This window comes from Talpa occidentalis, unplaced genomic scaffold, assembly GCF_014898055.3.
Source record: "Talpa occidentalis isolate TD23 unplaced genomic scaffold, MPIMG_talOcc4v2.1 talOcc4.15, whole genome shotgun sequence".
Classification (NCBI taxonomy): domain Eukaryota; kingdom Metazoa; phylum Chordata; class Mammalia; order Eulipotyphla; family Talpidae; genus Talpa; species Talpa occidentalis.
The window spans coordinates 53,766,005-53,779,641 of record NW_023601543.1 but is presented as its reverse complement, the minus strand read 5'-3'; the positions used below and the strand labels follow the sequence as shown (position 1 = coordinate 53,779,641).

The window sequence follows — 13,637 nt, the reverse complement described above, 5'->3', positions numbered from 1 at the left end:
TTCTGACTTGGAAAGTTTTGGGTGGATACCAGGAATAAGTATATATAATATAAAGCCCATGTTGGTGTATTATGGGAATTCCTCCTCGGATTTAGCTACCTCTTGGAACTGGTCCCTTATTTCAGTGTTTTTCATGTTCTACTGTGCATACAAATCACCTGCAGGTATTATTAAGACATAGATTTTGATTCAGTAGGTCTTGGGATAAGGTCCAAGAACCTATAGTTCCAGCATGTTCTCAGGTGATAACCATACTGCTGGTTTGAGTAGTAAGACCTTATGGTACTTTTCAATCTTTGCACAGATTAATGATATAAGAAATTTCCTTCAACAGTTCTGACACTAGAATGTTTTCTTCATGTTTTTACCTAAATATCCTTGAGCATAACTAGAGTACACAATATTTGAAAAATCATTACTATGTACCCTTCTACCAAGTGAATGGAAACTATTATCCCTATTTATATAATTTATCACTAAAAGATTAGTGTTACAGATGTCACAATGCAGAGATGAAGTTAAAATTTACATAATTTTCAATATATATACAAAGATGGTGATTACAACCACAGTTATAATAGTGAAATAATGGAGAAAAATTTAGATATCCAACAAAAGAGAAGTGATTAAATAACTTACAAGACAACCTTATGATGAAATACTAGGCTTCCAATAAAAATAATAAGGAAGGGGCCTCCCCAGTGGTGCAGCAGGATGAGTGAAGCTGTCTGTAGCCTCTGCAGTGCGGGTTCGATTCCCAGCTGGCCAGGGAGAAACCCACATGGTGCAGCAGACCTCTCCTGCCTCGCCCGCTGTTCCCCTCAGCAGTGTCTTCAATCCATCTGTTGTTCTGCTCCCCTCTCTGTCTCTGGTGAATTCTCTCACCCTCCCGCACCTCTGACCCGTACCCCAGTTCTTGTATAAATAAATAAAATCTTTAAAATAATATGATCTGTGTAGTAAGTGTATCTCTTTTTAAAAATAATAATAATAATAAGGGGGGACCACCCTAGTGGTGGAAGGGGTTAAGACGCAGCACTGTGAAGCTATCCACAGCCACTGCAGCATGAGTTTGATCCCCGGCCAGGGCGGTGACCCACATGGCGCAGCAGACCTCTCCTGCCTCGCACGCTGCTCCCCTCAGCAGTGTAATTCAGTCAGTCCACCTGTTCTGTCTCTGGTAAATCCTCTCACCCCCATCCCCCTGCACCTCTTGCCTGTACTCCAATTCTTATATGCATAAATAAATAAATCTTTAAAAAAATAAAATAAATAAAAATAATAAAGAAATGCACAATTACTGGTAATGAAAAGAAGTTCATGATAAGTTGAAGTTTTCGTAAAACAAAGTACAATTCCATTTCATGTGGGAAAAGAACATACAGTCATATATTAATATATACGTATAAAATATATACAAAAGTGTTTAAAGTGTCCTCAAAGTAGTAGAATTTCAGGTAATTTTGAAGTTTATTTGCTCTCACCATCTATTATTTCTACTATGGCATAGACCTTATACATTTTTTTACTTTTCACCTTAAAGGGTAATAAAAAGAGGGTGAAGACAAAACCTCACACAGGTACACACCATTAAAGAACTGCTAGAATGGCATGATAGGTGACTTGCATTCCAAACAGTCATCAAGGGACATCCTACATTCAGGATACTTTGAAAGCTGGTTATATTGTAGTCCTGCATCTTACTCCAGACTTACTGAATCTGACAGTAGGCTTTGGAATCTGCATATGAACTAAACATTGACTCTTACAGGCAGTGAAGTTTGGAAACCATGACATTCAACATAAAGCCTCCTAGAAATAAATGCAGGGATCAGGACTAAATTTCAGCCTATCTAGATGGCAATCTACAGTAAATTCAGAATGGGTTAAATCACAGTACATACATACACTCTCACATACAACAAAAGCCTGTAATCAGTGATGAGCTTTCTTCATTTTGAGCATCTCTGGTAAATATTGACCAATTCCCATGAACTGATTATGGTCACAAAGGTTTTCTGTACATTGGACCTACATCAGTCTGAAACTATTTGTCTTATAACCCCTTGTATGATACTCTATCCTCATTTAGTACTTCATTAGCTAAAGCACCACATATATAAGCATTTAATATGGAACCAATATCTAGTGATTAAATAATTGTTTCCATTTCTCCTTTCTAAATACATTTGATTGACTAACCTCAGTAGATTCTGGTGATTATTTCTTCCTGAGATCCTCTTCAAGGTAAACACAAAGGCATGAGTGAATTTATATTAACAGAAGTCCTCAAAAAATCAGAAAAACATTTCCTTTTCTAAAAAACCCGAACAAACATAAATCCCCCAAAAAATGTTGGGGGAAAAAAGGAGATATCACACTAAACGGATCTCTAACATACTCTTAAGTATAATAATTCATAAGGCATACATTTATAGAAGTTTTCAAAATGAGCTATTAAGACTTTTGGGACTTTAATGAGATTGATAAAGATCATTTCCCAAAGAAAGCCATGATAAGCATTTCCCCCCTTAAAACAGAGGGGAAAACAACAGGAGAAATAAAGGATGGTGGGGGCTCCCAAGAGTATCTAGGAAAGGAGCAAAAGATTCAGGGAGGTGGGAACAAGTCCTTCATTTTATTTTAATCCAAGATACATTTTAATCCTGGCTCACTCAGGTCAGGCCAGTTAAAACTGACATTTATTAAAACCAAGAAGATTATATACCCACCTGCAGCTCACACCAAGCAACCTCAACCCATGTTTCAGTGTCCAGTCCTTTATACACTGTTTTAAATGCTCCTCTTCCCAACTCTATGTCGAATTTCAGGAACCTGCCACTAGGAGAAGTAGCTACAGCCTTCATTTCTGCTTCTTCTTCCATTTCCTTTTCATTTTTCTCCTTGAAACAATCTTTTGAGGATTCTGAGGTTGGCTTTGAATACTGTTCATAATTAACTTCTTGTCCACCTCTTAGCACATTTGTAGAAAGCTTTTCTACCCTTGGAACATTTGTTGCCATCTTTATTCTCTCATTTTTGAGGGAAGATTCAGCAACTTTGTCATCTTCTGTCATCTCAACACTCTTTCGGAAGAATCGCTTCCTTTCTATATTTTCCCAAGAAGAGGTGATCCCCAGAGAAGTGATCTTCTCATTTAGTCTAGCTTCCACTATCAAAGTTGCAGCAACCTGAGGAACTCGGTTTTCCAATGAAACTCCATCAGGTTTCTCAGAATCTTCTGTGCTAGTTGGTTCCCCTGAATCAGTAGCCATTGTAATTAAGGTTGGTACTAAAATTTTTCCTATTCCACTCTTGAGTCCAGTTACATCTCAGGTATTAGAATTATCAGAATGGACTTCCCTTTATGTGGTCATATGTTTCCATAGTAACCTGAAGGGGGGGGGGAAAGTATATTTTAAAATCACCCCACAACGGAAATCATTAGGAGAAAACAAGTCATCTGATTGCTTAATCCCTTTTTCATAATAATTAGTTTGTTCTTTGTTCTGTCCAATCTTAGCAACCAGCAGACTCCAGAGACTATGTCTTATCTTGTTTACCACTGCAATCCTAGGTACCCAGCAGACTACTTGGCAATACGTAGTTCAACAAGTCTTCATATTGCATGAATGTTGGTTAGGAACCTAGTCCTTGGTCCCCATCTTTCCAAACCCTGGGTTTACTAAATGATAGCATGTACCCAAAATAAATGAAAACATGTCCACCCATGTTCATAGCAGCACTATTCTTAATGGCTGTAAGGTAGAAATAATCCAAATATATATCAACTGATGCATAAACAAAATAATGGAATATTATTTGGCAAAAAAATGTATGAAGCCAGAGGAAAGACTATATACTATATGGGTCATTTATATGAAAATGTCTACAAAATTCGAATCCAAAGAAACAGAAAATAGATTAATTGTTGCCTGAGGCTGGGGCACAGCAACAGGATTTACTGCAAATAGGCACAAAGCATTTTGGGGGAGGGGGTGATGGAAATGTTCTAAAATTAAAGTGCAATCAATGTTGCATAAGTTTACAAATTTACTAAAAAAAAAGATATTTATATTAGTAAATTTTATGGTATGTAACTTATATCTCAAAAAATATGATGTCCTTTTTTAAGAATCTTAAAACATTTTTACTAAAATCAAAAACATAATATCAAATGTGCCTCTAACTTCTACCCCCCATTTTGTCTATTCCCCTTATCTTTTATTTTTTACTGGAGATATTGTCTTTATTACTTATTAAATGATAGCATGTTCTTTTATTTTCTTGTTTTTTATTTTATATATATTTTACATCATTTTTCATTTTTGTACAATGCATGCATTTTTATCTTGGTTATAGTCCCCGTAAAATTCCCTTATCTTAAGCCTGGCCTCCTGGGTTAAGAATCACTGTTTTGAAGGAAAAAGACCTGACAATAAGATGTGATACCTTGTGACCTAAGGGTAAACAATGAATAAGAAAAAATATTTAAAAACTAGACAAAGAACTTTACTAAGCATAACATATAGTGGACCTGATAGCTTCTTGACCATAAAACAGTTTCAGAACATAGGCTTTGGAGTAGTCATAACAGAATCAATTCTTGATTCTGCCTCCACTCCTTAGAGGAGAGTTGGGACAAATGGCTTAACCTCATTCATTCTTGATTTTATTTGTGAAATCTCACAGGACTGATATGAAAATGTACATATACTTAGCATGGTGCTTGGCACAATGTAATAAACAGAAGCTTTTATATTCTACCTCTTGATACACCCTAGGGGCAGCACTATATTAAAGAACTGTTCAGGGGCGGGGAGAGGAAGGACTAGGGTCAAAATAAGCGGGGGGTGCAATTGTATGGGGAATATAACCAAAATGAAAATGCATACGTTGTGCAAAAATGAAAAATGATGTAAGAATTATATAAAATAAAAAAAAGCAGTGTTCAACAATACTCAAGAAAATATTGAATGATTTTCAGGAGACTCTATTTAGTAAGGCTGAAAAATATATAAGGCATTCTTTTAAAGTTTTCTAGTAACCAACCATGTTGGCAGTACTATAGGGAAGTATGCTTCAGTGACCAGGATAGTATCTCTTCTACATTCAGCAGTGCAGAAGCAGAGTTCAGTGAAACAGTCCACAAAAATTGGGTCTCAAACCTGGAGTCTCTTACTGAGGTCATAGCTATTATATAATAACCTGTGTGACGAGTTTTTCCTTCATATGATGGTAACACACTAATCAAAGTCCCAAGAATATGTAAAAAGCTAACTACAAAAGCATTTCTATAGAAATTGAAATTAGGGAAAATGTCAAAAATTTGTACTCCTACATCTATTCCTTCAATATGTTTGATATGTAAGCTTTGAGCATTTCAGATAAAAGTTCAAAGAAATTTTTCCCTTGTGGTTTATTATTCTATCCATCAGTACTTTGTCACTCAATGGGCTCAAGAAATTTTTCAACTTTTGGAAGCAGTAACTGAAAGAATGCATAATTGTCAAAATTACACAGTAAAATTTCCATTAACAACCCCCTCATATATGCATATTCATGCCCATAAACATTTACAAGGACCTCCCTGGTGGCACCGGAGTGAAAGTTCAGCGCTATCAAGCTATCACTGCAGCATGAGTTTGATCCCAGCCAGGGAGCTAACCCACAAGGCGCAGTAGACCTCTTCTGTCTCGCTTTCTGCTCCCCTTAGCAGTGTATTTCAATAGATGCACCTGCTCTGCTCCCCACTCTGTCTCTGGTGAATCCTCTCACCCCCTGCACCTTTGGCTTACACCCCATTTCTTATATGCATAAATAAATTTTAAAAATACTTCTTTAAAAAAAAAAGACATTTACCAAGTCCCTATATACCTAGCACTGTGTCAGGGACTTAGGATAAAACAACAAAAATTAATCCTGTCTTCAAGGAGTCTACAAGCTTAAGATACACTGCTGTTGACTTCTAGTTCAAGAAGGTAAACTGAACATTTATATCTCTTGTACTTTCTGGGATCCTGAAAAAGTGATACAAAGATACAACAGTATAAATCATAAGTCAAAGCCATGAATGGAAAATGTAAGATTTCAATAAGTTCTGACAGAGAACAGACAGAAAAGAAATGGCTTATCACACAAATCAAAGGGTACTAAAACCTAAAATGCATATTAGAATGGGTTCCAACCCAGGAGGGAACAGATCTCCAGGGAAAAAACCCAGATGAGCTCTACACACACACACACACACACACACACACACACACACACACACACACAACCTGATCCCAAAGACAGCCTGAGTGAGAAAAAGACTGAAACGGGATTTAATTTAAGGTTTGCATTATGACACAGATGATGAACTTTCCCCCTAAAAGAAAGAAATCTCTATATGGGAATATGAAATTTAAAAAAATAAAAAAAAAACAGGAAGAATTAGAGCATCCCAGAGTAAATCACTCAGCTTTCTGTCATTTGGATCCACCACATGAAATAGCCACCTGCTGAATTATTCACTCTAAAATAAAGCCTACCAGTTATCAACCCTGCTTAGGTCCACAAAACTCCCTGTCAGTCCTTCCATTAGCCCATTCTTAAACACAAATAGAATCAGGAGACAGCTATTTGAAGAAAATTTGCAACACAGAAGAGAAAAATCAAGAAAAAAATATATACATATACATAAATCAAGAAAAAAATATATGTAATGCTAACAAATATATACATGGAGCTGAAATAATTCAAGAAACCATTTTTAGTTTGCTTTTTTATTGTGGTAAAGTTGGTTTACATCATTATATTTGTTAATTTAATTCTAAAAATACAATACAATCATAAGATTCAAAAATCAAAGAAATGGTTTTATAATGGACAGGCTCACTCACAACCCTGTCTTCCATCTGTTTAGTTCACACCACTTGCCCAACAGGTAACCACTATTAGATATTTGTGTAGGCTTCATAGCTTCTTTAAGCAAAAAAGCTAACAACTCTAAGTTCGCTCTTCCTTTCTATAAAAAGTAGTACAATATATACCAAGCTTTTTTATAGTCATAATAATTTAAGATACTTTTCCCCTGTAAGTACACAGAAGTTTGTCATTCTTATTTTTTGATACCTATATAGTATTCAATAGCCATGACAGATAATAGTGTAATTTTCATTTTGCATATACATCTGCATGTACATGCATGTGTATATACACACCTATATACATAAGTTTTCTGGAACAGGATTTCTGGATCAAAGACAATTTGCCTATTTAACTTTTATTGAAGTATATTAACATATCCAGGAGAGTACATATAACACATGTGTATCTTTATGTAATGCTAACAAACTGCCTTCCATGGGCACTGTACCAATTTAAACTCTCACGTGCAATGTGTTAGAGTGTATTTTACCCACAGCCCTGACAAGAAAAAAGGTATTATCAAATGTTTTGATTTTTAAAACACTGATAGGTTTTAAAAAGGAATTTTAGTGTGGTTTCAATTAGCATTTATCTTATGAATAAGGTTAAGCATCTTTCAAATAGATAGTCAGGAATAAGCCAAGAATTCCTATTATTACTACTTAAGGAAATAAGACTCAAAACTAGCAGAATATATGATTATATATCTAGAAAATACAAGCAAATCAACTAAAAAAACTATGAGAGAAACTAAGAGAGTGCAGCAGAAGGGCCAAAGACACAATCAATAAACAGAAATCAATAGCCTTACTATACATCAGCAATAATTAGAAAATGTAATTAAAAAGACATCTAACCTAAAGTAAGGGCTCTGGGGGCAGGCAACACAAGGCAAGAAGATTTGGGTACCTTGGAATGAGAGTGGGTCACCACAATTTTTCAAATTACTTTTACAAAAGCAATTAATCTATTTTTTAAGAGCCACAAAGTTATAAAATGTTCACCTGGGAATAAACTCAAGAAAAAATATGCAATATCCATATAAAGAAATGTATAAAATTTTACTTAAGTACACACCTTTCCTTGGTAGAAAGACCCAATAGTAGCATCTTCACAAACTCCCCCTTCCCAGATTATTCCAAAGTCAATGCAAACCCAATCAAAATCCCAAAGAGATGTCTTTGTCCAGTATTGATGAGCTGATTCTAAAAGAGCACAAGGGAAGCCAAGAAAATCATGAAAAAAAAAATGAGAATTTGCTTTACCAAATATAACATAAAGTAAAAATGTGATTTCAGCACAGAAATAGACAAATGGACTAATGGAGTAGAAGAATCAGTACAGAGACACATGTATATATGGGAATGTAGTTCGTGGTAAAGATGGCATTTTAAATTTATGAGGCATCAATAGCCTAATAAATGATGTCAGAATAATGGGCTATCCAAGGGGGAGGGATTTAAAATCCTACTTAAAACCAGTCACTAAAATAAATTCTAGGCAGATTAAAGGCTGATGAAAGGCTTTATTAGAAAGACAAAAATGCAAAGATCATTAACAAAAAATCTAATACACTTGGTCATTTGACCATGATCAAGGCTAAAAGATAAGCAACAGACTAGGAACAAATATTTGCAACATCTACAGCAAAGTAACATGTATATCCAGAATACATAAAGAACTAAAGAAATCAGTAAGAATAAATACAAACATATGGTAGGAAGATGGCACAAATTCTCTAGTATTCAGAGACATGCAAATCAAACAATTCAATATCATTGTTTATTAGATGAAGGAAAAAATATGTTAGTATCATGTGTTAGAAGTATTAGAAATTTGACACTCCATCCACTTTGGCAAATAAACTGCAAAAGACTTTTCATATGCCAAAATCAAGTGTGTAGTTGTCACCCAGCAATCTCAGTTCTTAATACCTACCTGAGAAATATTTCTGTATGTGTACAAGAACGTATGTACAAGTATTTTTTACTGAAGCAGTCTGAAATAGCCAAAACCTGAAAAGAACTTAAATATTCATGTATAAAAGAATGGTGAAATAGTGGTATATCCATTCTGTGTAGTAATTGCATCTGTTTAAAAAAATGAGAAACATTTTTGAGGACTTGACCCCTATTGGCAAGGGAAATAAGAGCAAAAATAAACAATTTGGATTACCTCAAATTAGAAAGCTTTGTACACAGTGAAAGAAAATAAAATTAAAAAGACATTCTACTGAATGGGAGAAAATAGTCACACAATATATCAATATAACTGAAAAGGGATTAATATCCAAAATAAAAAAAATTACACAATTCAATAATAGAAAAATAAACAACCCAATCAACAAATGGGTAGCAGATCTGAGCAATTTGCTGAAGACAATATCCAAAGACCAAGAGATATGAAAAAATGTTCCTCATCGCTTCCAATAAGAGAGAAATGTGAATTAAAATCACGAGACACCGTCTCACACCAGTGAGAAAGGCACCCACACATATAAAACCTACAACAACTGCTGGAGAGGATACAGAAAAAGAGGAACTCTGTTACACAGTTGGTGGGAATGGGCAGTCATTATAGAAAAAGATCTTGGTTTACCTTAAAAAACTCTTAAGTGGAAATGCCATAAGATCTGGCAATCACACTCTTGGGCATCTATCCAAAGAACATGAAAGCATCAACACAAAAAACTATGTACTCCACTGTTTATTGCAGTACTATCCACAATAGCTAGGACACGAAAGTCATCTAAATGTCCATCAATATATGATTGGAGTTATGGACTATAAACATGAGGAAAGAAAAATGAAGGGTGTTTGAGGGGATTAGGTGTAGTAAAGTAAGTCAAGATGACAAAAACAAATACTGGACATTTACATAGCAGACAATTTGATGTAAAATACTTATAAAAACTAACAGGCATTAATAAACATGATTAGGGATTGAGGTTAGAAGGAAGTGGGGAAAGAAGAAAGACAAGAGTATACAAGAGATGGTTGCATTGAACTAAATAAGAGCTAAAAAATGAGAATTATATATACACGTATGTTTTATTAAGTGCAAAAAATATCCACATATCATTTATGTTAAAAAACCCCACAAAACTATATATCTCTAAATGTACTCACATATGTATAAACATATAAAAAAGACTGGAAGGATAAGCTCTAAACTGATCCTAGTAGTCAAAGTGGAGAAACATATAGCATGAAATATTATATAGAATCAAGATGACATATACATACTAACATGAAAAGAACCCTAAGTCATATTCTTTGGGAAAGCAGAAAGTCAAAAAATAAATATTATATTTTTAGTTTGTACATGTGTATAGACGTGCATATAAACAGAGAAAGCAGACTGTACAATCTCACAGTTAACTCTTTTTTTTTTAATTTTTATATTCCCCATACAATTGTAACCCCGATTTTGACCTCAATTCCTCCTTTCCCTCCCCCCAATCACAGTTAACTCTTAATAATAATGGTTACTCATTGGGAGGGCAGTAAATTGGGTAAATGGGTACCTTAAGGTGTTAATCAACCCTCTATTATTTTAATTCTTTAAAGTAAAATTGTTCATCAACAACCTGTAAAAAAAGAACCAGTTAAAGATATCATAATTTCTTAAAATAACTGGAGGGCAAAAAATTAAAGTAGACACCATATTAAAATGAATATTATGTGTCAACACTGAGTGTTTTGTGCCAAGCACTGTAAGCCCTTCTGTGCATTTTCTTCACAATCATCACAAGAATGTTGAGGTAAATAAATATTTTTACTTCCATTTTTTCAAATAAGGAAATGGCTCAAAAATATGTTAGGTTTCTCTGGTGGCACAAGGGGTTAAGCACTGCACTATGAAGCAATCTGCAGCCTCTGCAGCATGAGTTTGATCCCCAGGTGACCAGGGAGAAACCACGTGGCGCAGACCTCTCCTGTCTCGCCTGATGCTCCCCTCAGCAGTATGTTTCAGTCTGCCTGTTCGGTTCCCCACTCTGTCTCTGGTGAATCTCTCATCCCCCCACATCTCTGGCCTGTACCCCAGCTCTTATATGCATAAATAAATAAATCTTAAAAAAACACAAAAAAAACACACACACAAAAAAAATAAGTTAACTTGCCTAAGATCACACAGCTAGTAAAAACTAGAGTCAGAATTCAATCTAATCTTAACTACTCATAATATGGGGCCACATATGACTTGTAGCCACATGCGCATGCTGTACATAAATCTGAATTGCATAGATACATGCAACGTTGATCATATCTTAGCCCTTGGGAGGTCTTTAACACTAAACTATCTTCTTCCTCACTCCCTTCTTCCAATTTTGCAATTGAGGCCATTTCCTCAATTAAGGATACCTATTTTATGTGAAAAAAAATTTCTGGGTCCAAATAAGAAAGGGGATGAAATCATCGCTATCTTATTTAATCATCAAAATTAAAAATATTTTTAATATCCCAAATTAAATCCCTAATTAACACCTTACTCTGCCTAACTCTTTATAACAGCAGTGGCTAAGCTACATACAACCCCCAGGCCAAACCCACCTCACTGCCTGTTTTTGCACAGCAGGAAAGCTAAGAAAGGTTTTTAAGTCTTTTTTTTTTTTTTTTTTTTTTTATAGAGGCATGCTTTATTTATTTGTTTGCTGGTTTGTTTGTTTGTTTTGTTTACACATGCACTGGGTACAGTCAGAAGCGCGGGAGGGTGAGAGAATTCACCAGAGTCAGAGCGGGGAGCAGAGCAGCAGAAGGACCGAAGCACCTGCTGAGGGGAGCAGCGGGCGGCAGGAAGAGGTCTGCGCGCCATGTGGGCCCTCCTCTGGTGCCGGGGAGCAGCCGGGGATCGAACCGGCGCCGCAGAGGCCGCGGGCAGCTTCGCAACCCAGCGCTCAACCGCTGCGCCACCGGGGAGGCCCGGTTTTTAAGTCTTTAAAATGACTGAAAAAGTCAAAAGAATAGTATTTCATTACACATAAAAAATTATTTGAAACTCGTATTTCAGTGTTCAGAAATAATTTAATTGGGAAATAGCCACACTCATTTATTTACATATTGTCTATGGCTGCTGCAACAGCAGAGCTGAGTAGGTACAACAGAGACTCCATGATCTTCATAGCCTGAATTATTTACTGTCTGGTACATTACAGAAAGTTTGCCAATCCCTGCTCTAAAACTTTCAAAGGAACTTCTATTTAACTTAATTACTCCTAAAACAACCCTGAGAATTGGCAGCAACCTGAATCCTGAAAACTAGGGAGGCTCAGAAGTTTATAGTGTCTAGCCCAAGTCAAAGAGCTAGTAAGTGAAGGAGAGAATTCTAGAGCCCCAGTTTTCTAGCTCCAAATCCAATATACTTTCTACCACTTTCCTACCATTTTCTAAGAACTCAAGTCCTCCTGATTAATCAATGACTTTACACATTTAGTGTTAAAATTTACCAAATGGGTAGATAGGTAACAGATTTAAATTGGTGGGAAAACTTTTCTCAGTCAAGAAACTTTATCCCCGGGCCTCCCTGGTGGTGCAAGGGGTTAAGAAGCAACCTATGAGGCTACCCGCAGCCACTGCAACACAAGTTCAATCCCCTGCCAAGGAGCAACCCACATGGTACAGCAGACCTCGCCTGACTTGCCCACTGCTCCCCTCAGCAGTGTATTTAAGTGGATCTGCCTGTTCTGTTCCCCACTCTGTCTCTGGTGAATCTTCTCACTGCCCTTCCCCCGCCCCCGCACCTCTGGCCTGTACCCCAGTTCATGTATGCATAAATAAATAAGTCTTTTAAAAAAAAGAAACTTTACCTCCAAAAATATATTAATATTAATATGATACATTGTATTTCACATGTAATTGTATAATTTACAAAGTATATTTTCTCATTTAGTTAGCAAAGAAACTTTGGGAAATAGATAGAGCTTATGTTTTGTTTAATAACAAGGAAATATGCACTTAGAGATTTGCATAAGAATATACTGAAGCAATACCCAACCCCAGGTAACTCCTAATCCGTGATTCTTTCACTTAGGAACACTGTCTATTCTCATAAGGAAAGTACCTGTTTTTTCTTTCCTTAGAAACAAAAAGTATAACTCTTCCTTGTTAAATAGTAAGGAGACTAAATTGTTATTTTAGATGGGATAAACTAACAATTTAACAAAAACAACAGAAGGGATACTATCAATAAGAATTATTGGCATCACAAATGGCCAACAGGCATATGAAAAAATGTTCAACATCACTTGTAATCAGGGAAATGCAAATCAAAACTACCATGAGATACCATCTTACACCAGTGGAGAATGGCACATATTAAAAAAAAACTAGCACAACAAATGTTGGCGAGGGTGTGGAGAAAAAGGAACTCTTTTGCACTGTTGGTGGGAGTGCAAACTGGTCCAACCACTATGGAGAGCTGTGTGGAGATTTCTGGACCTACTAAACATAGAGCTTCCATATGATCCAGCAATTCCACTCCTAGGTATTTACCCAAAGGACACAGAAACATCAATTCCAAAGAGCACCTGCACACCTATGTTTATAGCAGCACTGTTTACAATAGCTAAGCTTTGGAAACAGCCCAAATGCCCAAAAATAGATGACTGGATCAAGAAGATGTGGTACATATTATACCATGCAATATTACTCAGCATTCAAAAAGGATAAACACATGCAATTTGCAGCACATGGATGGCGCTGGAAGGATCATGCTCAGCAATATAG

At 35.9% G+C, this 13,637-nt stretch overlaps 1 protein-coding gene across 1 annotated transcript in view; it reads right to left on the bottom strand.

The window, feature by feature from the left end:
• WNK3 (WNK lysine deficient protein kinase 3) overlaps positions 1-9,147 on the bottom strand; it is a 98,404-nt gene extending 89,257 nt beyond the window's left edge. The window contains exons 1-3 of the mRNA XM_037511666.2: positions 8,851-9,147; positions 7,990-8,117; positions 2,733-3,393 (exon numbers count right to left, since the gene is read on the bottom strand). Coding sequence (XP_037367563.1) covers positions 2,733-3,275 — 543 coding nt within the window. The 5' untranslated portion in view covers positions 3,276-3,393; positions 7,990-8,117; positions 8,851-9,147. The remainder of the gene's footprint in view (positions 1-2,732; positions 3,394-7,989; positions 8,118-8,850) is intronic.
• Between the last annotated feature and the right edge of the window lie 4,490 nt (positions 9,148-13,637).